Source organism: Carcharodon carcharias, chromosome 18 (assembly GCF_017639515.1).
Source record: "Carcharodon carcharias isolate sCarCar2 chromosome 18, sCarCar2.pri, whole genome shotgun sequence".
In the NCBI taxonomy this organism is placed as follows: domain Eukaryota; kingdom Metazoa; phylum Chordata; class Chondrichthyes; order Lamniformes; family Lamnidae; genus Carcharodon; species Carcharodon carcharias.
Window position 1 is genome coordinate 99,533,432 of NC_054484.1, and position 25,888 is coordinate 99,559,319.

Consider the following 25,888-nt stretch of genomic DNA (forward strand, 5'->3'; position numbering starts at 1 on the left):
TGGGGTTCCTGGCTCTCCTCGATTGCCCTGGAGCCTCAAGGAATTGATCTCTCGACAGGTGCTGTGAGCAGTTTGGGAGAAAATCAAAATGAGTATTGATTGGTGAATCAGATTTACCTTGTTAATCAGCGACTGGTGGGAGCGTACGTTTCTGGAGATTCTACAGTTCAGCTGGTGTTTGAAATGTTGAAGCTGTTTGCGTTTGCCCTCTGTTATCTTTCTGGGATACTGGTTCTGACCTTTAATGATGCTACCATAAAGCCAATATTGTCTCAGTTTACCAAAGCAGCTGTAGCAAAACCTCTAGAATATCACCTTGTGCAAGACCTGTAATAGCACTTGTTGTAGTAACCGGTGTCAGTGTGATCTCCTCGACTAGTTTTGATCATTTAAAGGCAACAGCGAGAAATGTTCTCGATTTTTCTGCTTTTTAATTTTTTTCCTCTCCCAGGAGATTACACGGTACTGGTGGATAGGGAGTGACTGTTATTATGTTGCATAAGGCACTGTAATTGTATGGGGACACACTGGGTGGAACTGTCCCTTATTTTCTTACCTTAACTTATGATCCATTAAACTAGAGCAGACAGCCTAGTCCTGCACTTATTCCTTATAAGCCTTTTCAATAAGATGCACATTTTCAAACTCCACATCCTTGAATAAGACTTCATTGCAGCTTTATGGCACTCAGACTGGATGGTTGTCTGATTTGTCAGTCACCATAAGCAAACCAGTTTTACTCTCGTTCTCTCCTCTCCAACTTTGGCAGCTCCTTCAACTGTTGGCCCATTGTCACTCCTCCACTTGGCCACAGCTGATAGCAGTTTACATGCACCATTCTCCATGAAAAAAAAGGCCATAGTGTAACTCATTTTGCTTACAAAACAAATAAACTGAATTAGATTCGACATAGAGCAAGACACCAAACTAAAGCAACTAAAAACAATTTGGTTTTTAAGAAAAAATCAAATCTGTCAGGTCACAAGTTGTTTAAACCCTTCCAGTTACAGAATAATGTAGTAACTTTACTTCAACTTTACATGGCTGTCAATTCAACTATTTACTTTAATAAGATAAAATTATACCCTGTTGCTCCATGTGGTGACTTAAATGTCTCTTCTAACTTAATCCTCTTCCTAGTTGATTTTTCGCTTATAGAAAACAAAAGTAAGTGTGTAATCTGGAATTATTTTGTATATCTTAGCTGTCAGCTGAGGTTCAGTGGTATTATCACGCTGAATAACAAACTGAGAGAGAGAAAAACAGCAACTAGAGGAAGGGGAGAGAAAAAACAAAAAAATAAAGATTTGCTTTTGTATTGTGCTTGTTATGGCCACCAGATGCCTTGAAGCATTTTACGGTCACTGTTGTAATGTAGGAATAGCGACAGATAATATGCATACAGAAAGTTCCACACCAGCAATCTGATAATGACCAAATCATCATTTTTGTAATGTCGATTGAGAGATGAATATTGGTCAGGACACCAGGGATAACTCACCTGCTCCTATTTCAAATAGTGCTGTGGGATCATTTACATCCACCTGAGTCAGGTAGATATGACCTTGGTTTAATGTCTCATCCGAAAAACAGCACCTCTGACATTGCAGCACTCCTTCAGTACTGTACTGGAGTGTCAGCCTTGATTTTTGTGCTCAAGCCCTGGAGTGAGACTTGATTCCAGAACCTTGTGATTCAGAGATGAGAGTGCTACCAACTGAGCCACAAGACTGCCATACAAAAGAGAGAAACACAAACAGGGCGGGGGGAGGCGAGAGGGCAAGGGTGAGAGAAACACAAAGTGAAAGAGAGTTGGAGGGTGAAACGCAGATAGGGAGAGGGAAAGCTCTCATTGGCCTGGTATGTGTGCTGTTGTATAATCTAAGTTATGGAAGTCAGAAAGCTTTGGTGCTTCTTTCTGAGCACTGAGCTTCACCTCTCACCTTGTGCGGGGTGGGAGTCAGTGAATTCAATTAGGTTTAGATTTTTTTTTTCTTCATTGGCCGGGATTTCCTGGCCCCACCGCAGTGGATGTGGCAAACCAGCCAAAAACCCATTGACTTCGGCAACACTGGTGAGTCCCACCCATTATTTTTATACCTTGCTAAAACAAAAAAGTGTGCCAAAACATTATCTAATCTTAAGTTTTATTTTTGTTCATATATTTATCAATTATGTGATTCATCACTATAAAACAGAGAGTCAAATAATTTGTTTGGATCTTGATGATAATGAGACACTCATCAGGTCAATGCAGTAAGACTGGGAAAATGTCACCTGATCAAATGCCATGTGATCAAATGTCACATGATCAAACTCCAGGAAGATGTCAAACCAGAGTTGGTAACCTTAATTGCACATTTGGAAATCATGGGTGTCCTGCATATAATGGGTGGAGAGTTATTAAGGGGAGAGCACCAGTGATTGCTCCTGGAGGTTGAGGTTCCAACCCCAGTGCTGGGAGCACACTTCTGTGAAATTGGCCCTCTGGGCAAGTTTTGCTGGCCGAATGCGCTACTTAAAACGGGGCTCGATTTGCTTTTTGTTGCTGATGTCCATGTTGGAAGAGAGACTTCTCAGCCTAACATTACATGTGGGTAATTAATGAATCCTTGTGCTGTCACAAAACCCAACTGAAATAGCAACGTCAAGCCTGAGCTGGAACCCCTTTCCCTTCCCTGCCCCACATATGGGAAGTTGTTCAGTCCTGAAAGTCTTGACATACTTTTCAAACAGAATGTTATTGTTAGTTGGCACCTCAACAAAAACCAGCTAAGTATATAAAACACAAGGCAGCACAAACACATACACAAAACAAAGTACGGGTTGGGGTGGGTTGCTGCGGGGGAGTGGGGGGGAGGGTGGTGAGGTAGAGGGGGGTGGGAGGGGTGCAGATGATCTTTAGATAACAGTCAAACATCCATAAGTGTGTTGTTTTAGAACAAAGACTCAATTGTTTTCAGCTCCTGTGCAGGCTGAGTGAAAAGCTGGCCGCTCTAACAGTACCTGCTGTTGATGGAAAGCTTTACAGGAAGCGGGCTGTGGTTAGGTGAGGGAATGCTGCCAGCAGCCGATGATGTAAAAGGCAGCAGTCGTAACAGAACTTTCCATTCTTTCAGGATGTGCTGCATATCTTTTCAGGGAGGATGGTTAAGGCGGCTGGTGCTAACCTTCCACAAGATGTGAAGTAAAATAACATTTTCCTTTTCCCAGTCCAGTTTGCTGATCACACTGAGAACTCATTGACGCCAATAGAAACCCATATATAGCTTGCATCAGCCTGCCTCTGAAATATTCAGCTAGATGGAGAAGTTTCCCTGGCATCACCTTGCTTAATACCCCCATTTACATTACCTTTGTAACCTCCAACAACCCAACTACCCTCTGGGATCTTGTGTATTCCCAGTTTCCTTTGCCCCACTATTGTTGGCCATGCTTTCAGCTGCCTGGGCCCTAAGCTCTGGAATTCCTTCCCTAAACCCCTCTGCCTCTCTATTTCTCTCCTCTCTTTTAAGACACTCCTTTAAGACTCAAACCTACCTTTTTCACCAAGCTTTTGACCATCTGCCCTAATGTCTACTTCTGTGGCTCAGTGTCAAATTTTGCTTTATAATGCTCCTGTGAAGCATCCTGGGACATTTTATTACATTAAAGATGCTTTATTAAGTTTAAGTTGTAAATTTGTGGGGGAATGATTGAGATCAAGATGTATATTAAATACTGTTTTTGGAGTTGGGGGAGAAAACTTTGAGATCAGGGGAATTTATATAATGCCCTACTTAGTCCATACAAATCTCTAACCCAAGGATTCTCAACTGGGCTGAGAAGGTTTGAAGGGATCCACCAAAAATTACCAACCTGGGGAAGGCAGGTCTCGTGCTCCCACTCTCTCTCTTGTGAATATTTACTAGACTTTCAAAATACTTCTGGAGTTTAGTTGGAAGCGAACTTTCAGATACGTATTTACCAGATAAACATACATTTTGCGTGTCTCCCAGGAGTCACTGAAAGAAATCTGCTTTAAATAGTTGACCAATTATGCAGAGCAACGCTTCCACAAGCTATTCTTACCCAACTTCAGTGGTTTCACTTTCTCTAAAGGCCTCCCCTTTACCCCTTGTTCTGATGAGATGGTTTTTTTCTTGCCCCATTCACTTTACTGTACACAAAAAAAGGCCCTTTAGGTTTGCCGAAGATAATATAATGGTTAAAGCTGGGGGCACGGGCTGTGGGTTTTGCTACTTAATGTGCTTCATGCTAGTATCTGACAGGTTTTATTCCAACTTCATCATAACAATGTCAGGGAAGGTGTTTTAGCTTTACTGAAAACCCAGTATCACCTTTGTTCTAGCACCTAAAGACTCATCCAAAACTTTAGTCTGTATCTTGTCCCACGCCAAATCTCATTCACCTCTCACTCCTGACCTCCCTCTCCTCCAGCCCTCGAACCCTCTTAAGATATCTGCACTTATCTAATTCTTGCCTCTGATGCATCCCCATTGGTGGCTGTGCCTTCAGTTGTCTAGGCTAACTCAGGAATACCCTCCCTACACCTCTCTGCCTCTCTACCTTGCTTTCCTCCTTTAAGGCACTCGTTAAAACCTATCTCTTTGACCAAGCTTTTGGTCAGCTGTTACATGATCAGCACACCAGAGATAACTCCCTTTTGCTGTTCTTCAGAATAGTGCCAAGGGATCTTTTACCTCCACATAAGAGGCTAGACAGAGGCTTAGTTTAATGTCTCATCTGAAAAACAGTACCTCTCACAGTGCAGCACTCCCTCGGGAATGTCGGCCTTAGTTTATATGCTCAAGTCTCTGTGATGGGGTTTGAGCCCACTGCATTCTGACTAAGAGGTTGGGAGTGTTACCAGTGAGCCCAGGCTGATGGTTAACAAACTTTCTTAAACATTTGTTTCAATAAAACTTTTTATTGTTGATTCAGGTATACTCTCACACCTGTGCTTGTGATTAGTAGTCTATTCTCCCTGAGAGGGCAACTTTAGTGTTACAGTGTCGCAAGTGTTCAGCAGCTTGCTGCTAGCTCGTACAAATGTAAAATAAAGTACAAGATATAGAAAGCACTAACATACGTTTATACTGGCAAAAAGGTTCTGAAGTTCATTACAGCCAACTGACCATTTTGGAAAATCTGGTTTTATGACTAGTGCTTCTATTTGACAGTGGTCTCTTCAATACTATACCAGGCATCATATTTTAATTGGTAGCACTGCCACCTCTTCATCAGAATGTAGTGGGTTCTATATATCTTGAGCACATTCCGGAACAGCCTTAGCTTCTAGGTCAGCTTACATGAGGCTTGTAAAAGCTGAATTTAATGGTTTTTGAACTGGGTGGCATTCCCCTTCATCTTTGAAGGATCTGATTAAATTCCGTGGAGTTTTAGCAAAGGCTAAAGTATGTTAAAAATGTTTTCTGTGTGAAATGACTTACGATCAAATGGATTTGAAATACAGCCCATGGCAGGTCAATCCAAAGGCAGTATTCTCTTTCAGATAATAACTGCAGATGGCTTGTTTGACCCACAGTGAATATAATTTAATACATTGATAAATCAAATAAAGAGCCGGTCCTCTGGGAATACCATTATTGGACGTCAACTCAAATATGTGGGGGGATAAAAAGACATTGAAGTGGAGAAGCTGAACAATTGGCTTGGTCTACAGCATTACATGGAAAGCACCTTTTATTTTCTAGAATGTTCTGTCCAAGCATAGTAACTATTTTGGTGGGGTGGCGGGGGGTGGGGGGGGCGGGGTGGGGTGTGGTGGTGGAGGTAAAAGGTTTTAGACCATGACTGACTGACTCATTATGTGTGATTTATAATTTTATGAATTCCTCTAAAGCCAAGAAGGATGTGAACAGTGCGGTGAATTGGCAGAGTATGGCTAACATGTCTAACTGTGCTGACAGCAGAGTTTTTCTAAAGGGTCAAGCCTGATCCCACCCTTTCTCTACTCACTGCCACGTTCCCATCACAAGTCAAAAGTCTCAGCGTTTGAATCATGTCAACCATTGCTTGTTTTACTTCAGTGGTTTTTCAGATTTTCCGTGTGTGACTTTCCCTGCAAATATTGGTTTATAAGTGTAGGTCCATTTCCCTTCAACATCCAGAAATTTGAAAATTGGTGAACCCTGGAATCCCCCCACAGACCCCTCACTCTCCCTCCTTCTCCAACTGTGATTGATGGAGTCTCGTCTGAAAACCTATAAGTTCATTAGCCAGTTTGTATTCTATTGGAGGCTGCGTTTTAATGTAACAAATCAGAAATATAGGGTGAAGTTTTAACGTGGGGAATGGGTGTGCGTGGGGAGGGTTATGTTCCCAAAGGATTAAAGCGTGTCAGTGTTATATATTTTATGTATCTGATGAGCAATTAAGCGATGTTACTAGCTTCTAAGTGTTTATTTACAGGTTTATTTACAAGAGTTTTAAAATATCTCTGCAATCACAAAATGCCTGCACTTATGCTTTCAGTTCAGCTTCTAGGTCCTTTCAGTTGTGCCTGTTTATTTTGCTCTGAGTCCCACACCCAGGCTTAACCAATCAAGTACAGCGAGCATAGATCAGTCATCAGACTCTCATAATCAAGCACAAATCAATTAAACAATTGAACACTACAGTTGGGAAACCAGCTGCAATCTGGCGACTTCTAGCTTTTGCTCAGGTGGGACAGACGGCAAGCAGTCAACCCTCTCCCAGGAGGCAGGTTGGTATTTCAGATATGTCAGTAATGCTGGAAGTCTCTGATGTCACCAGATTTGCAGGTATAAATGTGGGCGGCAGGGTTTCCCTGGGGCTGAAACTCAGCTGCACTGAGGAGAGGGCAGCTCGAGGAGAAGGCGAGCATCTTCAAGGCACTCTTTGTGGGCCAGGAAGAGCAAGCATGTAGTGGGTGTGGGTGGGTGTGGGTGTGGTGAGGAGCTTCAGTTCATAACTAGCCATACGTGAGGTGCTGTGGGCCATCAGCAGCAGCAGAATTGTACTTGACCACAATCTGTAACCTCCTGGCCTGGCATATCACTCACTCATTACCATAAAGCCAGGAGACTAACTCTGGTTCAGTGAGGATTGCAGGAGGGCATGCCAGGTGCAACACCAGGCGTATCTAAAAATTAGGTGCCAATCTGGTGAAGCTACAACAACACAGGAATACATGCATGCATAACAGTAGAAGAAGCATGCTATACCACCATCTGCAAGTCAAAAGTCAGAGTGTGGTGGAATACTCCCCACTTGGCTGGACAAATGCAGAAGGTTTAACACATCCAGGACAAAACAGCCCACTTGATCAGACCCTATCCACCGTCTTAAACATCCATTCCCCCCACCACCGATACATAGTGGCAGCAGTGTGTACCACGTACAAGATGCACTGCAGCGACTCCCCAAGTCTCCTTTGACAGCACCTTCCAAACAAATGACTATCATCTAGAAGAACAAGGATAGTAGGCACATGGGATCACCACTACCTGAAAGTTCAACTCCAAGCCACACAGCATTCTGGGACATGACCTCAGCCTCTCCCCATGTTGGACTGGATCGCATCCTCTCCCCAACTCTATATTCAGCATTGAGCTAACATACTAACAGCTAACAGTTGCTGATTTGTTGGATCCCTAAATACTCTGGGAGACTTTTCTCACCTCTGCTGTTGGAAATATCGTTTCCCCAGCTGCAAAAATCAAGAAACAGGGCGGAGTCCCTTTTTGCATAGTTTCCTTCCCTTTTATACTGCTTGCAGGAGTTGTGTGCCTTCTGTATTTCAAACGAAAGCAGGAGAGTTTTCTGATGTCACGATCAAGAGTTATCCCTTAACCAACACTTAAAATACATGATCTGGTCGTGACCATATTGCTGTGTGTGGGAGCTTGCTGTGTGCTAATGGTTGGCTCTCTTTCCTAAGTGCACCATTTTAAAAGAGCACAATTAACTGTAAAGCACTTTGGACATCAAAGGCACGAAATAAATGCAAGTTTGTTTTTGTTGTTCTTCTTTCTTTTAAACAATTTGCAGGAAAAATTGAACCCTTTCTCTTTCAAGCTATTTGTGGTGCTGTGGTTCATTGGCAGAGTACCCTTACTGAACAAAAGCTGCTTAAAATCCATTTTGAAATTCTGAATAGACCTAGCCACAACATCTTGACAGGGAAGGAGTTCCAGATTTCCACTACGCTTTGATTGACAAAGCACTTCCTGACGTCGGTCCTGAATGCCTTGGTTCTAATTTTAACCTAAAATTACAAAGGTGCAATATTTATACTGAAATTATATCCCTATATGACTTCACCTTTCTTTGAATTTGCCTCAGGGATGATGAGATCTAGTTCATATATCAGAACTTTGTATAAGTAAATTTATCTTGAATCTTTTTCATTTGTACGTGTCAGCGTTGGCTCAGTTGGTAGCACTCTTGCCTCTGAGTCACATGGTTCTGGATTAAGTCCCACTCCAGGACTTGAGCACATAAATCAAGACTGAAGCTTCTGTACAGAAATGAGGGAATGCTGCACTGTCAAAAGTGTCATCTTTTGGATGAGACATTAAACTAAAGCCCTGTCTGCCCCCTCATGTGGTTGTAAATGAGCCCATGGCTCTATTTCAAAGACAAGCAGGGGAGTTGTTCCCAGTACCCTGGTCAATATTTATCCCTTTAATCAACATCACAAGAACTGATTACCTGGTTGTTATCAAACTTCTGCTTGTGGGAATTTGCTGTATGCAAATTGGTTACCACATTTCCTGCACTACAATGGTGACTACATTTCAAAAGTACTTTGGCTGTAAAGTGCTTTGAGATGTCCAGTATTCTTGAAAAATGCGATATGTATGCAAGCTTTTCTGGTACTGTACTCCAGTTTTATTTATTTTGCCCCTTCAGGATGACCTTCTCAGCCTTAAGGATGTAAATGTGCGATTTTTGTGAAATTGCTTTATATTGAGAGGAACTGGATTATTTTGGGACCCTCAGACTTGGTCAATTCTTATAAGTTAGTCTAAATTAAATCATTCCGTTAAGTTTAGGCACCTTTGCCTCTGTGCAGACACCCAAATTGCATCTGTTGTCAACAAAACAAAAACAGAATTACCTGGAAAAATTCAGCAGGTCTGGCAGCATCGGTGGAGAAGAAAAGAGTTGACGTTTCGAGTCCTCATGACCCTTCAACAGAACTAGAACATCTGTTGTCGTTGAATATAACTTGTTGATCCCAATACTGTATATATTAAATGCATGGCAATAATGCTAGACAACAAGGAGTTCTTTTGTCCCAACGCCACCAATATCTTAAAACTGTGCAATACGAAAATAACAGTGCAAGCATTCCTGTTTAGCTCCAAATGACTATCAGCAAACCTGTTAGTTCAGGGGTTGTAACAGTTTTGCAGAAATCGCAATCAGGGAGTTTATTTCTGTGACCTAAAAATTGTTCCTACCAGCCAAAAAAAGTGCTGACACGCCATGGGGAGAAGAATAAAACACATGGTTGAAGTATTTCATTCTCTTTCTTTTGATTCAGGATTGACCGTAAAATGTCCGACAGTCAAACCAACTACAAACTGGATGAAGCACAGGAAATAATGAATGAGCTGAGAACCATCAAGAAGTCAATTACTTTAGGAGAGAAAGAAAGGCAGGACCTTATTCAGGTAAGACATTTCTTCCTTATCGCACAGGAAAATTAGCGGACTAGTAACCCAGGGTCCTAGACTAATAACCCAGATAACAGGAATTCAAATCCCACCATGACAATTTGAGAATCTTAATTCAATTTAAAACAAAAAGAAAATAAAAAAAACACGCATTGGTAAAGGTGTCCCAGGAGCTGCTGGATTATCATTAAAAAACCAATTGGTTCATCGATATCCTTTATGGAAGGACTCTTGCTGTTCTTGCCTGGACTGATCTATATGTAACTTGAGTCCCATGCCAAAGTAGTTGACTTTTAATTGCCCTTTGAAGTGTTTTAGCAAGCCAGACTGCTGTATAAAACCAGGAAAGTGGTGCACCACCACAGTCTTAGGGCAATTAAGGATAGCAATAAATGCTAGCTTTGATAGAAACATCCCTGTCATGAGAATTTGTAACAGTAACCCTATTCTCTCATTCCAGTATTTTTTGGGAGTAGCAGGACTTTTGACAAAAAAATAATTCCTTGCCCTCAACAAGGGCTGCATTTTTTTTTTTGGAGCACAGACGTGAGAATTAAGGCCGCAAGAATCTGCAATCTGCACACTATAAACGTGACTCTCCTACTGGAAAAAGGAAATAATCCCTGGGAAATTGAATGTTTAACACTGCATGCCAATTAACCAGAGCAGGAGCTTACAAGGCCTTAACAAAAGCACTTAATGATTTTATTGCTGATCAAGGGATTTTCAAATCTTGTTATTCTCATTCCAGTCCCATTGCTTTTATTGAAAGCTGTGAACCCCCATGCACTATTCTTCTGGGAGGAAGGGACAGTCTGTGCTGTGTTCTTCTTATGACAGTTAATGATGTTTGATAATCAGTGAGCAGATTGGAAAATGTTAGTTACCTCTGGCTTTGTCCTACTTTCCTCCACACCCCACCCTCCACCCCCAGAGGAAAAATTTGGCTTCTCTTTAGCATTTTGTCCAGTGAATGATCTAAAATGGGAAACAAAGAAGCTTGAATGGTTGAATGAACCAAATATCACTGGCAGATTGCTCTTGTTGCCAAAGTGCTGATCCTCATATTGGGATAGACAAGAATTTCTACCTGGTCAACCGTTGGTGGAAGAGCTTGAAGACGGTGATGATGAAGAAACACCATTGTTCGATCTCACACTTAGCCACCAGCTCAGACACTGACACTCCATTTAATTTGAAGGATACTTTAGAGGAATGATCCTCACATGGTGAGACACTGGGCATGAGTGGCCTGCAGCTGGGTCAGTGGGCAAGGGTAACGTAGATGCCAGCTCACCGGAGGGTGTGGTCACACACAAGAGTCTTGCTCAAGAGGACTCCAATAAACATTTGGATGGGGCAGACTACAGAAGAAGGCTGATGGGTATGCAGAATGAAATGCTTGATGCATTGGCAGACCTGCCAGAAAGCCTGTGTTCAATGTTGAGAAGCATGACAACTTTGCATAGGTGTTGGAGCCCATTGAATTGGCATCTGACTCCATTGTGGACCCAACCATGATGCATCATCTGGTATCTCGGTTCCCATTGCACCATAGGAGGAAGCTGCCCAGTGTCTGGTTACTGCAGGCTCAGTCTGCTGCCATCATGACTGTAAATACCGGTGCTCATAGGGGCTCACAGGCTCTCTCAGCAGTTCAGGTGGAGGAGGTGGTATTGTCTGTGGACTAGTAATCCAGATACCCAGGGTAATGCTCTGGGGACTAGGTTTGAACCCCACCATGGCAGATGGTGAAATCTGAATTCAATGGAAAAAAAAATGACCATAAAGCCACTATTGATTAGCATTAAAAACCCATCTGGTTCAATACTGTTCTTTAGGGTCTGGCCTAAATGTGACTCCAGACCCATAGCAGTGTCCTCTAAAATGGCCTAGCAAGCCACTCAGTTCTCAAGGGCAATTAGGGATGGGCAATAAATGCTGGCCTAGCCAGCGAAGCCCCCATTCCCACAAATGAATATTTAAAAAAAAAAGCAACCTGTCCTGCAGCAGATTACTAGGATTGCTGAGGTATTACCCCGGGGAATTGGTAGTGAATCTCCTGTCCGCCCTCAGGATGACAGCATTTTTCCTCCCAACAGTGTCACTCTGCCATTTCCCCTGCAGTTGCCAGTTAGCCAGCCTAGACTGCTGGTGCAGTTCAAAGCCAGGCCCTTTAGGCCCAGAGTTGCTGGAGGTCACCTCCAAGACCATCTGCGATCTCCCTTAATAAAGTCAGCAGTCTTCCACCGGGTGTGCTGCAGCTACTTGGCTAGCACAGTGTAGGGGAACCAGCACAGAGGAAGGGAGATGGAAGACAGACACTAAGGGAATGCACAAAGGTGATTTGCTTATGTTGGTGTGCAGTATGGATTGTTTTCAGTTATAAATTTGGTTTGGAATGTTTATTTTGTGTTGACTTATATATTTGCAAGCGGATGCCAAGATGGTCAGTGACAGACAAAGATAAGGAATGGGACTCTTGGTAAATTGGGATTGTGTCACTGATACCGCAGTTAAATGTGTCATTCGAGGGCAGCTCGGCCAGAAGTGGTTGGCTAAGTTACCTCCTCCCTCTTTCTCTTCCTGCTTCTCTGCAACTTTCCATGTAGCTGGTGAAAAGGGTTACACCCTCTTGATGCTGAGGCTGTGCAACAAATTTGACACACGCTTTGAGTGCTACAGGGTTCCCTCAGAGTGGTACAGCCAGCAGAATCATTGTATCAGCATGCTAGTGGTCTGCTCTATCACATTTCGTGAGGCAACCGAGGTCATGAGACATCCTTCAATTTATGTGGGGGCTCAGGTGCAGGTGACACAGTGAAATGCTGCAAAATGAAGGGCGTCATTCTGGGCGTTGATCTGCTATGCTCACTCAGCAGCTGGACATTGAGGGAGCAGTACATCACGGAGTTGGATTACAGGGCCCACAAAGCAATCTGTGTCCAATCAGTGGCACCCTGCATCACAGGGAAGCCTGCAAGCCTTGTGAAGCCATGTTCTTGCTCTGTCTACTGCTCTCTGGCAGGAGAGAAGGAGATGTATTTAGCTCTCTTTGAATACAGAGTCTCAGTGGCGTCCCAGAAAGCAGAGTGGACAGAAAACTGAGACACGTTGCAAATATCTGCAACTCCAGCCAGGCACTAAAGGACCCACAGATGCCCCATTTTGGATTTTTGAAGACTATTGTATTGGCCAAAAAATGGTGCTACGGATCCAAATTTTACTTCTCTATTTCTATTCGATGAAATGCAACAGTACTTGTACTGTACTAGTTGTCATTCTTCAAGTTTAGTTACTACAAATCTCCATCAGTGGCAATCCTCCACATGTTTTCTTTGTCATCAAAAGGTTTTTGGTCAAAATGAATATCTTAATCTTAAACACAGTTAGTTGCAGGATAGCTCAATCTTAACAAATCTTTAGAATCAAATTGAAGTCTCTGAACAAGCAGTCCAATGCATGAAGTAACGGCCTAAATTTTGACTTGTTGAGGGCCATGACAGAGTTGGATCTGAAAGTGAGAAGTGGCTGAGGGCATGATTTACACTTTGGCTTCTTGCCTATATCAGGAAGAAGGGTTTCACTAAATAATAGTCCAAAAACAGTACTCAGTAAAGTGTCAATGAAAGTTTCTTTCTTTGGTCTTTGCCTCCACAATACTCAAATTTGGTACAAGTGCAGCGGCAATATGCTCTGTTTTCCATTCTAAATTGGAAAGGAATAAAACCATTTATGGGTTATTTTTCTTTGGAGTGAATGACTGCAGTGATGGTGATTCTAACTCAAAGGGTAGGGGTTTGCTAGCAGAATGCTCTGAATCTGGCTCAAGATCATTGAACAAATCACTGCCTCGTTTTCCTTTAATCACACTTCGGATGTTGTGTAATTTTATCCCCTCAGTTGCAAATGGTTCTTTTCAGGTAATGTCTCCCCTATCTCTACCTTTCGGTTCCTTTTTTAATTCTCCTACCCTTTCCCCCATCTCCTTGCGATGGATTGATTGTGGCTAGATTGATCAAGTAGGTGACTTTACCCAGACCAGCATGAGCTATTCGATGAGAAAGGGCACACGCACATGTGCACACGTCCTGAGCCAGTATGTTGAGCACCTCGGATTTTACCTTGTAGCAAATGAAATAACCGCCAAAGGAAAGTGGAAAGCGATCCTCTTGAGTGTGTGGCTGTAAAACATACAACCTGATTGCCCCGAGCACACCCGACTCCAAGTCATACAAGTGAGTTAATGGACTTAGTGAAAGCACCCTTCCAACCAAAGCCATCTGTGATAATGCAGCGCTTTAAATTGAATTCAAGAGTTTGTGCCCCGGGAGAGTCCATCACAACCTATAATGGCGAACCTCAAGCAGTTAATGGAATACTGCGGCTTTGGGGACTCATTAACCGATATGCTGCGGGACCGGCTGGTATGTGGAGTCAAGGACAAAGCCATACAGCGCCACTTGCTTGCCGAAGTCGATATTGTCTTTAAGCACCCCCTAGAAATCTCCCTCGCCATGGAAAGTGCTGCGAGAGGCTCATGGGCTTTGCAACACATGGATAATGGAGCCGTGCTCCATGTGGGGTGGGAACCTGCCTCCGAGTGTGGTGCGAAAACCAGACCTGCAGAATTACAGCGCAATTCAATGTTCGCTATGAGAAACATTCAGAGGCCTAACGGAAACACTTCATCAACAACTTCAAGATAAAATTGCCATCGATGTGGAGGTGACCACGGAGCAGATACCTGTAAATTCAGAGAGGCAGAATGTCATTATTGTCATTAGAATGGACACATGGTTAGGCAATGCCAAACAAAGATGAAGCAACGTGCAAGACAGCAAACAAACATGATCGAGTTAACAGGTACAGCAAAGGCTGAAGCTGCTGATACTGATGTGTACGGCTGTGAAAACTGAGCCTGTTATGGTGACAGTACAAGTAAATGAGAAGCCACTGCGTATGGAAGCGGATACTGGTGCCTCAACCATAGTGGTTGGAGAGCACACTTTCAGGCATCTTAATGAAGGAAGACAGCCAATAAACCTGGAGCGGACAACCACCAAGTTAAGAAGTTAGGTGGGAGAATCTATTCAATTCAAGGGCATTGCCACTGTCCCAGTCTGTTACAAGGGACATTCAGCCCAACTGTCTATGATAATCATAAAAGGGGAGGGACCCAGTCTTTTAGGTCAACGTTAGCTGCAGAAGTTAAAACCCAACTGGTCCGAGATATATCGCCTAAAATTAGATAGTATTGTAAATACTCGCATTCCACAAGAATTAGTGCTATTATTGAATTTCTTAGATCCTTTGCCTGCGTGTGTGAAACAAATTTGAAATTGACCGAACAGAGATACGATATTGAATTGAATTTAATTTTTCACTGCCCGTTGAAATGTTCTGCTGGCGGGCAGGCGGAATAGGCCAAGCAGCCTTTGCATTTTTTGCGAAACCTTATCTATGGGCGAGAAGCGGTTTCAACCAGTGATTTCGATAAAAATTTTTAAAGCTCATGATTAACACGTGACTCTGTCACATGAGGGGACATGTTTTCCTTATTTTTCCATTCTTTATTTTTAATGCTAAAAATCTTCAGCTCCCTGAGGCAGCCCTGTGCCTTCAAGGAGCTTTCGCTGGCCGTTAATTGGCCAGCCAGTATGAAAACGCGGCCGGGGCCCAGTATCAGGTGGCAGTTGGTTGTGGCCGCTCCCGGGCCTGCCTGTCGAGGTAAAAATCCTGCCCTTTGTTTGCAAGGTTGGCCAAACTCACCTGTATCTGAAGAATTGAGACCACCGTATCAGAAACACGGAATTAAGCCATCAAGATAGAAATTTTTTGTGGGGGTCGAGAGTTGTGGTCCCACCACAAGGTAGAGAGCCACACTTGACAGAAATCCACAGTGTGCATCCAGGCATATCAAAGATGAAGATGCTTGCGTGAAGCTACGTCTGGTGGCCAGGCATTGACAGTGACATCGAAACCATGGTCAAGCACTGTCTCCACTGTCAGCAACAACGGAAATTGCATGTTTCAGCTCCACTGTATCCCTGGGAACGGCCTGGTTGCCCCTGGGTTTGACTACATGTCTATTATGTAGGTCCATTCTTAGGTACCATGTTTTTGTTAATTGTAGACGCACATTCAAAATGGATGGATGTGTACGAAGTCAAATCACCAACGTTGAACGCAACTATCGAGAAGCTACCTCACTGTTTCAGCCTGAAATCGTCGTTTCTGATCATGGTACAGCCTTTACCAGCACCGTGTTTCAGAAATTTATGGATCTGAAAGGAATCCGCCATATAAAGACAGCTCCTTGGCATCCCTCATCGAATGGCCTAGCTGAGAGGGCTGCGCAAACTTTTAAGTCTGGCATGAAAAAGCTATCGGAAGGTATCCTGGAATCTTGGCTCTCAGTTTATCTTAAATTATCACACAACACCACATTTGATGACTGGTTCAACACCATCGGAGTGATGAATGAAATGGCGTCTGCGTACACGTTTACACTTGCTGTTCCCGAATTTAGAGGGGAAGGTAGCGCGGAACCAGAATAATCAGAAATTTAACCATTACATACACAGTAAAGCTCGCGCATTCAGTGTTGGTGACATGGTATATGGGTGAAATTTCAGCAGTGGACCCTGTTTGGCTTTGGGAGCCATTGTTTCGGAGACTGATGCATTATCTTTCCAGGTACAAGTGCAAGATAGAATGTCCGTAAGCACGTGGATCATATCTGTGCTAGAGAGACATTCCAACAATTAACTGATCAACCTTTGATAACGTTGAACCCATTGACTTCTGAGGTGTGTGATTGACCTAGAACAGACATTCCAGTTGTTTCAGAAGAGTTGCCAAATTCTGAACAGCCCAGTTCTGATCATGTGTCTCATTATGCAGCTTCCAGATCCTGTCAACCCTATTCAGTAACCTCCAGTGGTGGAGCTATGCCGCTCTAGCCGTATACAAAGAGCACCTCAAAGACTAGATTTATAATCACCTGAAATTGTATAAATGTTTTTTGGATGTTCAAATGTGCTTTGTAAAGATAATTGCAAAAAACTAAAGGGGGAGGAAATGTGCTAACTGCATGTATTGTCCGTCCCTCCTGTTAATCGCGGGTCATGTGATGTACTGTGGGACCTTTGACCAGTGAGCTCTTAGCGTGGGCAATCCAGGTGAGCAGCGGTGGGGGGGGTGGTAGGGGTGGAACCTTTCCAACGAGGGATTGGGTCTAGGTGCAAGCACTCCGAGATGCCCCCGTAATAAAGTTTTACTGTTTCTTTACGAAACCTCTCTGCTCCATTGTGTCATCACGTGAGCATGGGAGATTAAGAGGTGATCAAATCATTGCCTTTAACATGATAAAAGGTTTTGATTGGGTAGATATGGAGAATCTGTTTAGCAAGGGCACCTAATCTTAAAATTAGAGCCAGGTGATTCAGTAGTAAACTCGGGCAGCATTTTTTCTCTCTCGGGCTCGTGGAAATCAGGAACTTGTTCCTCAAGAGTAATTGACACAAAATGGCTGTGGTGTTGGGTCCAATGACATTTTCAAAACCAACATCAAAGGATTTTAGTTAGGTCAAAAGTCACAGGCATCTAAATGGAGTTGAGGTACAGATCAGTCATGATTTAGTTGAATGGTGCATTGAGCTTGATGGGCTGAATGGTTCACTCCTGTTCCTATATGATACTCTGTTTCCACTGGTGGATGGGTGTCTCACCAGAGGACACAGAGTTAGGATAATTGGCAAAGGAACCGAGGGCAGATGAGGGAAAATTGTTTTACAGTTGTTACAATGCAGAATACACTGCATGACAGGGTGACGGAAGCCGATTCAATAATAACATTTGAAAGGGAATTGGATGCATTCTTGTAAAAGGAGAAAAATAGCAGGGCCAAGGGGAAAGCAGTAGAATGAACCTTATTGGATAGCTCTTTCAAAAAGCCAGCACAGGCACAATGGCTAAATGGCTTCCTTCTGTGCTGAACGATTCTATGATTTGCCTAAAAGCAGATAAAGTGAACTGTGTTCCCTGCACTTTTTACAGGCACAACTGAGGAATTATGATGCAATTGGGGCATTGATTGTCATCGACTCATTTACCAAAAGTCTAATCTATTAGTATTGTTACAAAGGAATCTTCGGTCATGATTAGTATCCTTTTCATTCTTTTTCTACCAGTAGGTTTTCTTTTTTCAAAACGGTGAATTTCTCCAAATTGTCAGTTTGCTCAAATAATTTGCACCTTTTGTTTGTCCACGCTCTCCATTTTGAATCCTAATGCCACACCGGGGGAATTTGACACAAAATGGCTACTATAACTGCTAACCAGTGCTAATCCACAAAATAAAGCAATTGACTGACACTAACCAGCGCTTAGACAACTAAATGATTCTTCTGTGGCTATAACTTTGCTACTCAGTGTGCCTGAGCTGAATGAGAATTTCAGTGTTTCTTTTGTCTCGCTTTTCAGAGCCTTGCTAGACTAACAGATGAATTCAGGAATAGCTGTTGCATTGAGAACTCCCTGCAGGACCTCCAGACGAATGCACGCTTGGCCTCTGAGTGTTTATCGCAGCAGTTCTGTGAAGCAGGGTCACAGACTGACATCATCGGAGAGGTATGTTTTCGAATGCTAAGACCTATTTATAAACTCTTTGGCTAACTTACATTGTGATTTCAGAGCGCATTCGCAGAACCTATGCTACTCGTACAATTCAAGAAAGTAACATTCAGAATCGGCGCTTTTGTTTCACTGACCAGTGACTGATAAAGCCGACCAGTGTTTTCATTTTCAATTAACAAAGAGATAAATTATCCAACAGCTTGATCTGGCAGTAGTAGGGTTCCATGTTAAAATTACTTCACATTCTCCTTCCTGGGATAATCCGCTTTGCAGAAAATGACTGTTCAAATCCTGGAGTGACTGGGGATGGTAGTGCAGTTCCTACACTACAGGCCTAGCAACCCAGAGAAAGTTGCTTCAAATCCCACCCTGGTCATGTTGAGAACTTGAGCAGGGCTTTTCAAAATGCTTAAATAAAAAAGCTATTTATCAGTAAAAGTTATAAGAACCCAACTGGCTCACTAATATCCTTTAGGGAGGGATACTTGCGTTCCTTACCTGGTCTAGCCTTTGTAGTGACCCAGTCCCGGATCAACATGGTTGATTTTACCTGCCGTCTGGATGAGCTAACATGCCGTTCCGATATATTGAACTGCTCAGCGGTTCAAGAAGGCAGAGCACCACCATCTCCAACTTCCACGTCCACCTCTGGCATCTAGGGACGCTCAATAAATGCTGACCTTGACAGTAGCACCTCATGGTGAGTTGCAGTTACGATGTTGCAGTGATGGAGTAGATTTGGGATGAGGGAATAGTTGGGTGGGTTGGGTCATGGAAGAAAGTTAGGCGGCTGGGGGCGCACCCAAGTTTCAGGAGTGGGGTTCAGGTGAATATGGGCTGGGAGGATTTGATGAGACTGAAATCAGGGAGGACTGGAAAGAGTTGGGTATGGGATTGTTATTTTTCGAAATGGATATATAGTATATTAAATCATGTATTGTGTGTAATATTTGATGCATACGAAATGTTTATGGGCCGGACTTTCCAGCCCCACCCACTGCCGGGATCATCCGGTCCTACCGAAAGTCGATGGTTTTATTGGCTGGGCCGCCGAATTTCCTGTGGCGACCCCCCCCCCCCCCCAAATACAGTGAGGCTGGAGAGTTCCGGCCTATGTGTCTTGTGTATGGAAATCAGGAAGCCATGCACAAAGAATTTGTGGTTCAGAGAATTGGCACGACGCTGTCCTACCCCTCCTTCCATTGAGTGAGACCCTCCACCGGGAGCATGGGATCAATGAATTTGCCTTATACAATGCTTTTTTTCCAATGTTCTGTATTTTTTCATAGACCTGTTCATGCCCATACATGCATATATATTGCTATCACGGATGTTAATGCATTTAACTATACCCTGTACAATAGATAGTATCAGCAGAAAAAGCGACTGTCTAAACAGCTATGCTATTGGAGAACCTGCCATATTTGGATCATTAGGGCACATGCTGAGTTTGGAGAAGAAAAGTGTTCTGCTAGACAAAAAACAAAGAACGTGGAAAAGGCAAAATCACCTATTCAATAAAGTGTAAAAGGTGACTGCAGAAAGAACACAGCTACAGCCGGGGAGCTCAGGTTTCTTCTCAGTGTTACAGGATCGTTAAGTGAAATAATAATGACCAATACTTTAAGTGGCCCTTGAGACATGGGTATCAAGGAAAACGAAACATCTTTGCAGGCAACTTGGTGGCTGCTTTATTATTGTTGGTGTGAATGCTATAATTTTAATATATATGTCCTAAGGCACTTGGCTGTGTATTTACCAAGGTGGTGCTGAGGCGGGTAAAAAGATACGTAGAAGTGAGTGAACAACAAGTTGGTTTTTGACCAGCTTCATGGGGACATGGTGGTGTCGTGGCTATGTCACTGGGCTAGCAGCCTAGAAGCCCAGGCTAACGCTCTGAGGGCACAGCTTTAAATCCCACCACGGCAGCCGATTAGAATTTAAATTCAATTAATAAAAATCTGGAATTGCAACTTAGCCTCAGTAACCATGACAATCATCCATTGTTGTAAAAACCCACCTGGTTCACTAATGCCCTTTAGGGAATGAAATTCTGCTGTCCTTACCCGGTCTGGCCTACATGTGACTCCAGACCCACAGCAATGTGGTTGACTCTTAACTGCCTTCTGAAGTGGCCCAGCAAGCCACTTGGTTCAAGGGATGGGTGACAAATGCTCAATAAAGGAAAAAAAGGCCCCTTTTAACATTGTTTCGCTTTAATGTCAGTGAGTTAACGGGGCCTGTATTCTCATTTAACGTCCTGAGTTTCATTTTAAAGTATTTTCCCTCCATTCTGACATAGGGCCGCGTGATCCAATTCGCACCATTTTGGAACGATCTCTCCTGCTCTCTACCCTTTCTCTGACTGTCGGTGCCCTGACATGCGGCCTCACCAGCTCCCTGACTCCCCCTCTCGCTCCTCCTTGATCCCACCAAACCTCTCACTCCCCGACTCTCCCGCTGGCCAGCTCTCCCAGCGCTCTGGGATTGTCAAAGTGCAGACCCTGACGATGCAGAATTGCTGAACTGGGGCTGCTATAATTGATACTTGTTTGAATGCACACAATAGTACAGGTACCGTATGTAAAAGCAGGAATGAGTTTACTTTCACTCCAAGTCACTGTCTGCAGTGCACTTCCCCACCATTGCTCACTGCAGTCACGTCCCAGGGTTCCAGCGCCACCACAGATACTTATTTCCAGAGTCACATCTCAAAAATCCGTTAGCCCTGTTCAAAACACCTTCTTCCTTTCCAAACTCGAGGCTAAATATGACACGGAGTTCTTTTTTTTAAGTGATTTGAGTGGAATACTTCAGTCAAAGCTGCTCCCCCTGCCTCTTGCTGTTCATCTCCAGAGGACTCGCTCACAGTGGGGGTTCAGTAGAGGGAAGCCGCGAGCAGGAGCTTTTTAAAAAAGCACCCGTTCGTTATAACAGCCCCAGCTCGGCACTTCTGCATCATCACGACCCACACTTGCACAATCCTGGAGCTCTGACATCTGATCTGCATTTGGACCCTAGGACCTTCCTTGAGCTGGAATGCAGATTCAGGAGAGGGAAGGGGCGAGCAGGACGGTCAGGGAGCGGGAAGTTTGGTAAGAGGAAGGATTGGCGAGAGGGAGAGTCAGGAAGCGACACAGGCCACAAGGCTTAGTTATAAGTTACAAGAGTGTAACTACAGTCCACCAGTGTTTTCTGGTCCTTTGTATTCCAAATCTCCACCCATATTGATTTTACTTCCTGATCTTCTGAGTGAGGATCCATCCTCACTAATGTCCTAATGTCCTCCTTTATTATCGTCCTACGTCTCCTACGTTTCCATTCTGCCTGTCTTTTGGAAAGCTTGTGCAGCATGGAATATTATTCCTCAACCTTGATCACCTTGCAACAGTGTCTGCAATGGTGGGCGGATGAAACCAATTCATCTCTCTATGTGTGGTTAATTCGCCTATCCTGTTACAAATACAATGTGTACTCAGGCAAAGAGCCTTTAATTTTATTTTTTACTACAATTCTTTGAACGGAGACGATACTTTTCATGAAAAGTATTTTTACCGCTCTATTGCCTCAATTTTTCTCTTTAGATTTCTAACAACAACACAACCTTTGGAGCTCCTAGTTGCAGTTGCAGGGTATAGACAGTATGTATCAGCCTGACTACACTTGTCCCTATCGCTTCGTCATTGCCCCTGCAAAACCCCCTCTACTTGAATGGCTTCCTGCACTATAGTGCTTTGGTCAGTTGTCCAATCACTCTGCAGTACTTGTTCTCAATTACACAGAAAGCAAGTACCTCATACCAGTTGGTCAAAGTCAAGGACTGATGCTCCTCCACCACTACATCCTGGACCCCCATACTTATTGGTGAGGATGAGTTAATTGAGAGGAATACTGGGAGTAACCAGGATGCAAAAAATCAAGATTGGCTTAATAAGAACATGGCTTGGGCAAGAATACGCACCTACACAAAAGATCAGAGAAAGACGACTGCGATGGTTTGGGTAGCTTTCGTTTTAATTCATTCATGGGTTGTGGGCTTTGCTGGCTGGGCCAGGATTTATTGCGCATCCCTAGTTGCCCTTGAGAAGGTGGTGGTGAGCTGCCTTCTTGAACCGCCGCAGTCCATGTGGTGTAGGTACACCCACAGTGCTGTTAGGGAGGGAGTTCCAGGATTTTGACCCAGCGACAGTGAAGGAACGGCGATATATTTCTAAGTCAGGATGGTGAGTGACCTGGAGGGGAACGTGTAGGTGGTGGAGTTCCCATGCATCTGCTGCCCTTGTCCTTCTAGATGGTAGAGGTCGCGGGTTTAGAAGGTACTGTTGAAGGAGCCCCAGTGAGTTGCTGCAGTGCATCTTTGTAGATGGTACACACTGCTGCCCCTGTGTCGGTGGTGTGGGAGTGAATGTTTAATGTGGTAGATGGGGCGCCAATCAAGCAGGCTACTTTGTCCTGGATGATGTCAAACTTCTTGAGTGTTGTGGGAGCTGCACTCATGCAGGCAAGTGGGGAGTATTCCATTACATTCCTGACATGAGCCTTGTAGTTGGTGGACAGGCTTTGGGGAGTCAGGAGGTGAGTTACTCGCTGCAGAATTCTGAGCATCTGACCTGCTCTTGTATTTATTTTGCTGGTCTAGTTCAGTTTCTGGTCGATGGTAACCCTCGGATGTTGATGGTGGGGGATTCAGCAATGATAATGCCATTGAATGTTTAGGGGAGATGGTTGGATTCTCTCTTGTTGGAGATGGCCATTGCCTGGTACTTCTGTGGCGCAAATGTTACTTGCTACTTATCAACCCTTGCCTGAATGTTGGTCAGGTCTTGCTGCATTTGGGCACAGATTGCTTCAGTATCTGAGAAGTAGCAAATGGTGCTGAACATTGTGCAATCATCAATGAACATCCTCACTTCTGACCTAATGATGGAGGGAAGGTCATTGATGACGCAACTGAAGATGGTTGGGCCAGTTCCCTGAGGAACTCCTTCAGTGATGTCCAGGGACTGAGATGATTGACATCAACCAATTTCCTTTTTGCTATGTATGACTCCAATCAGTGGAGAGTTTTTCCTCTGATTCCCATTACTTCAGTTTTACTAGGGCTCCTTGATTCCACACTTGGTTAAATGCTGCCTTAATGTCAAGGGCGGTCACTCTCATCTCACCTCACCTCTTGAGTTCAGCTATTCTGTCCATGCTTGGACCAAAGCTGTAATGAGATCATGAGCTGAGTGGCCCTGGCAGAAACCAACCTGATTGTCAGTGACCAGGCTATTGCTGAGTAAGTGCTGCTTGATAGCACTGTTGAAGACCCCTTCCATTACTTTACTGATGATCAAGAGGAGACTGATGGGGCGGTGATTGGCCGGGTTGGATTTTTCCTGTTTTTTGTGGACAGGACATACCTGAGCAGTTTTCCATATTGCAGAGTAGATGCCAATGTTCTAGCTGTACTGGGACAGCTTGGCTAGGGATGCAACTAGTTCTGGAGCACAAGTCTTCAGAGCTATTGCTGGAACTTTCTGGAATGGAAACAGCTAGGATACCTTCATGACCCTGTACACTTATTCCTACGTGGAACAAGAAGCAGAGCTAGAGCAATGAAACACTGGTTAGACAATGTCAAGTCACTTGTCACCAAAAGGAATTCAGATGACTGAAGAGGACTGGCTAGTTCAGAACTGATAGCATTGCAGTGAATTCATTTGCCTCATCGTCACTGCTTATAGATGTTTGTGTTGGGCTGGCATAGAAACCAACATGACTGCAACATTTTGGAGTGATTCAGTTTGTTTTGAACGACCTCATCAGTCTTGTACTTGGAAAGCAAATATTTTATACTAGTGGCTGATTGGTAGCTCCCAGAGGGATTTTGGTTGATTCTGAGCTGTTTGCTAAGTTGTAGCTTTTTCCTACCTGTTTAATGAATGCAAGTTAATTAGCATAAATCATTTATCAAATAGTGATTTAATAACCTTTCTAATCAACATAATGCTTGAACCAATGACCATTGTCCTAAATCCCCTGAAAACTTTGTGAAGAAAACTTCAGTGTAATGGATTTGTGTTACCCACAGAACTTTTAATTATAGATATAGGTTCATTCTGCGCATCTTCGAGGAATATGGTTTGGTTTCCGCTGGTCTAGGAGAGGAGCAAACCTTTTCGAAAAACTGTTGTTCACGTTGCTTAAGAGAAATGAAAAAGAGCCTCCCCCAGTCTGGCAGCAGAAGACTGTGGCATTGGGGCAATAAAGCTGCCTTTTTGTGAACTGTTACGTTTCAGCGATCATCTTTTCACATTGTTGGCTTGAAGTTGTTTAAAAGTATTGCTTCCTTTTAACTAAATATTCTCAAAAGAGCCAAGTCCCCCACTTTCAGTGCAAACGTTTGAGCCACGTCTGAACTAAGAGCTTAGATTTACGAATGTTTGCTCTTAATAAAGTTAATGCTTTCCCTTTCACAGTTTTCATGTGGCGGAAGGTCCAAACTGGCAGACAGAGTTCGACTTAGTTGGCAGTATGAAGAAGCTAAGAAGAGGTATGAAAAATTAAATTGTCTTCTGCAGTGACCATTGTTTCTTGTCTCTCAATTCTTACCCGTTTCCTTTTTTTTCCTCCTCCTTTTTCTCAACATATTATGCTATTAAATTGTATTTCAAAAAGGACTGTTGAAGAATCTGCTGGTACAAATTCTATACAAAAGATCACATTGAGGGTAATTAGGGCACTGAGGACGCTCACCATATAGATTGTAGACAAACTCTTGACAGAGAGAAATGACATTTTGATCCATGTCCACGTGATCCTGTGGCTGGTGCAGTATGTGTGGCTGTCGTGTAAAATATTGGGTTCAAATACTCAATACATCTTAAGTATTACATAGGGTTTGCAGCACAGAAACAGGCCATTCAGTCCAACCAGCCCATGCTGGTGTTTAAGCTGCACTTGAGCTTCCTTCATCTTTCCTCATCTAAATCTACCATTGTAAATCTGTTCCCTTTTCTAAAAAAAAAGAGACATGTCTAAGCTTTTCGTCTTGCACTCATCAGGACACTTTTCAAGGATACCAATATAAGGGGAAACCAACAATTTATACTGAATGTGAAGAGAGTGCTGATTTGGTTGGCAAGTGGCATTGCCATGGAAAATGCATCTGTGATGATGACTGACAGTTAACTACCAAGCATTGTTTGAAATTTAAACCAGGTAGCTTGACCCTGATTGGTTAAGGCATTACCCTGAGGAATGAGTCAGTGAATGGTTGTCACTTATTTTGTTTAGCTGAAACAGGCACAATGTGTGTACATGTTCTTTCTGTCTGTAAAGAATAGGGCCCTGTGTATTAATATGTGTTGCTCCAGGGCATGCAAATGCACCACACTACGAGCCCAACTGACAATCTTAAATTGGTTGTCAGTGTAATTCTTAGCACACTGAGGGTTATTTAGCAAATATTGTCTGATCGCGGAGCAAAAGGTATCTTAAAAATTTGAGCAACAGATGAAGCTAGCTGTTTCATGCTGCTACTATTCAGTAGCAACACGAGAGGTATTCACCACTAACAGGATGCTGCCGTC

The 25,888-nt window shown here is 43.4% G+C and overlaps 1 protein-coding gene across 2 annotated transcripts in view; it reads left to right on the top strand.

Annotated features, from left to right (window-relative positions):
• wwc3 (WWC family member 3) overlaps positions 1-25,888 on the top strand; it is a 223,241-nt gene that overhangs the window by 150,198 nt on the left and 47,155 nt on the right. For both annotated transcript variants that reach the window (XM_041211908.1, XM_041211909.1), the window contains exons 6-8: positions 9,539-9,668; positions 18,159-18,305; positions 24,776-24,849. In XM_041211908.1, coding sequence (XP_041067842.1) covers positions 9,539-9,668; positions 18,159-18,305; positions 24,776-24,849 — 351 coding nt within the window. The remainder of the gene's footprint in view (positions 1-9,538; positions 9,669-18,158; positions 18,306-24,775; positions 24,850-25,888) is intronic.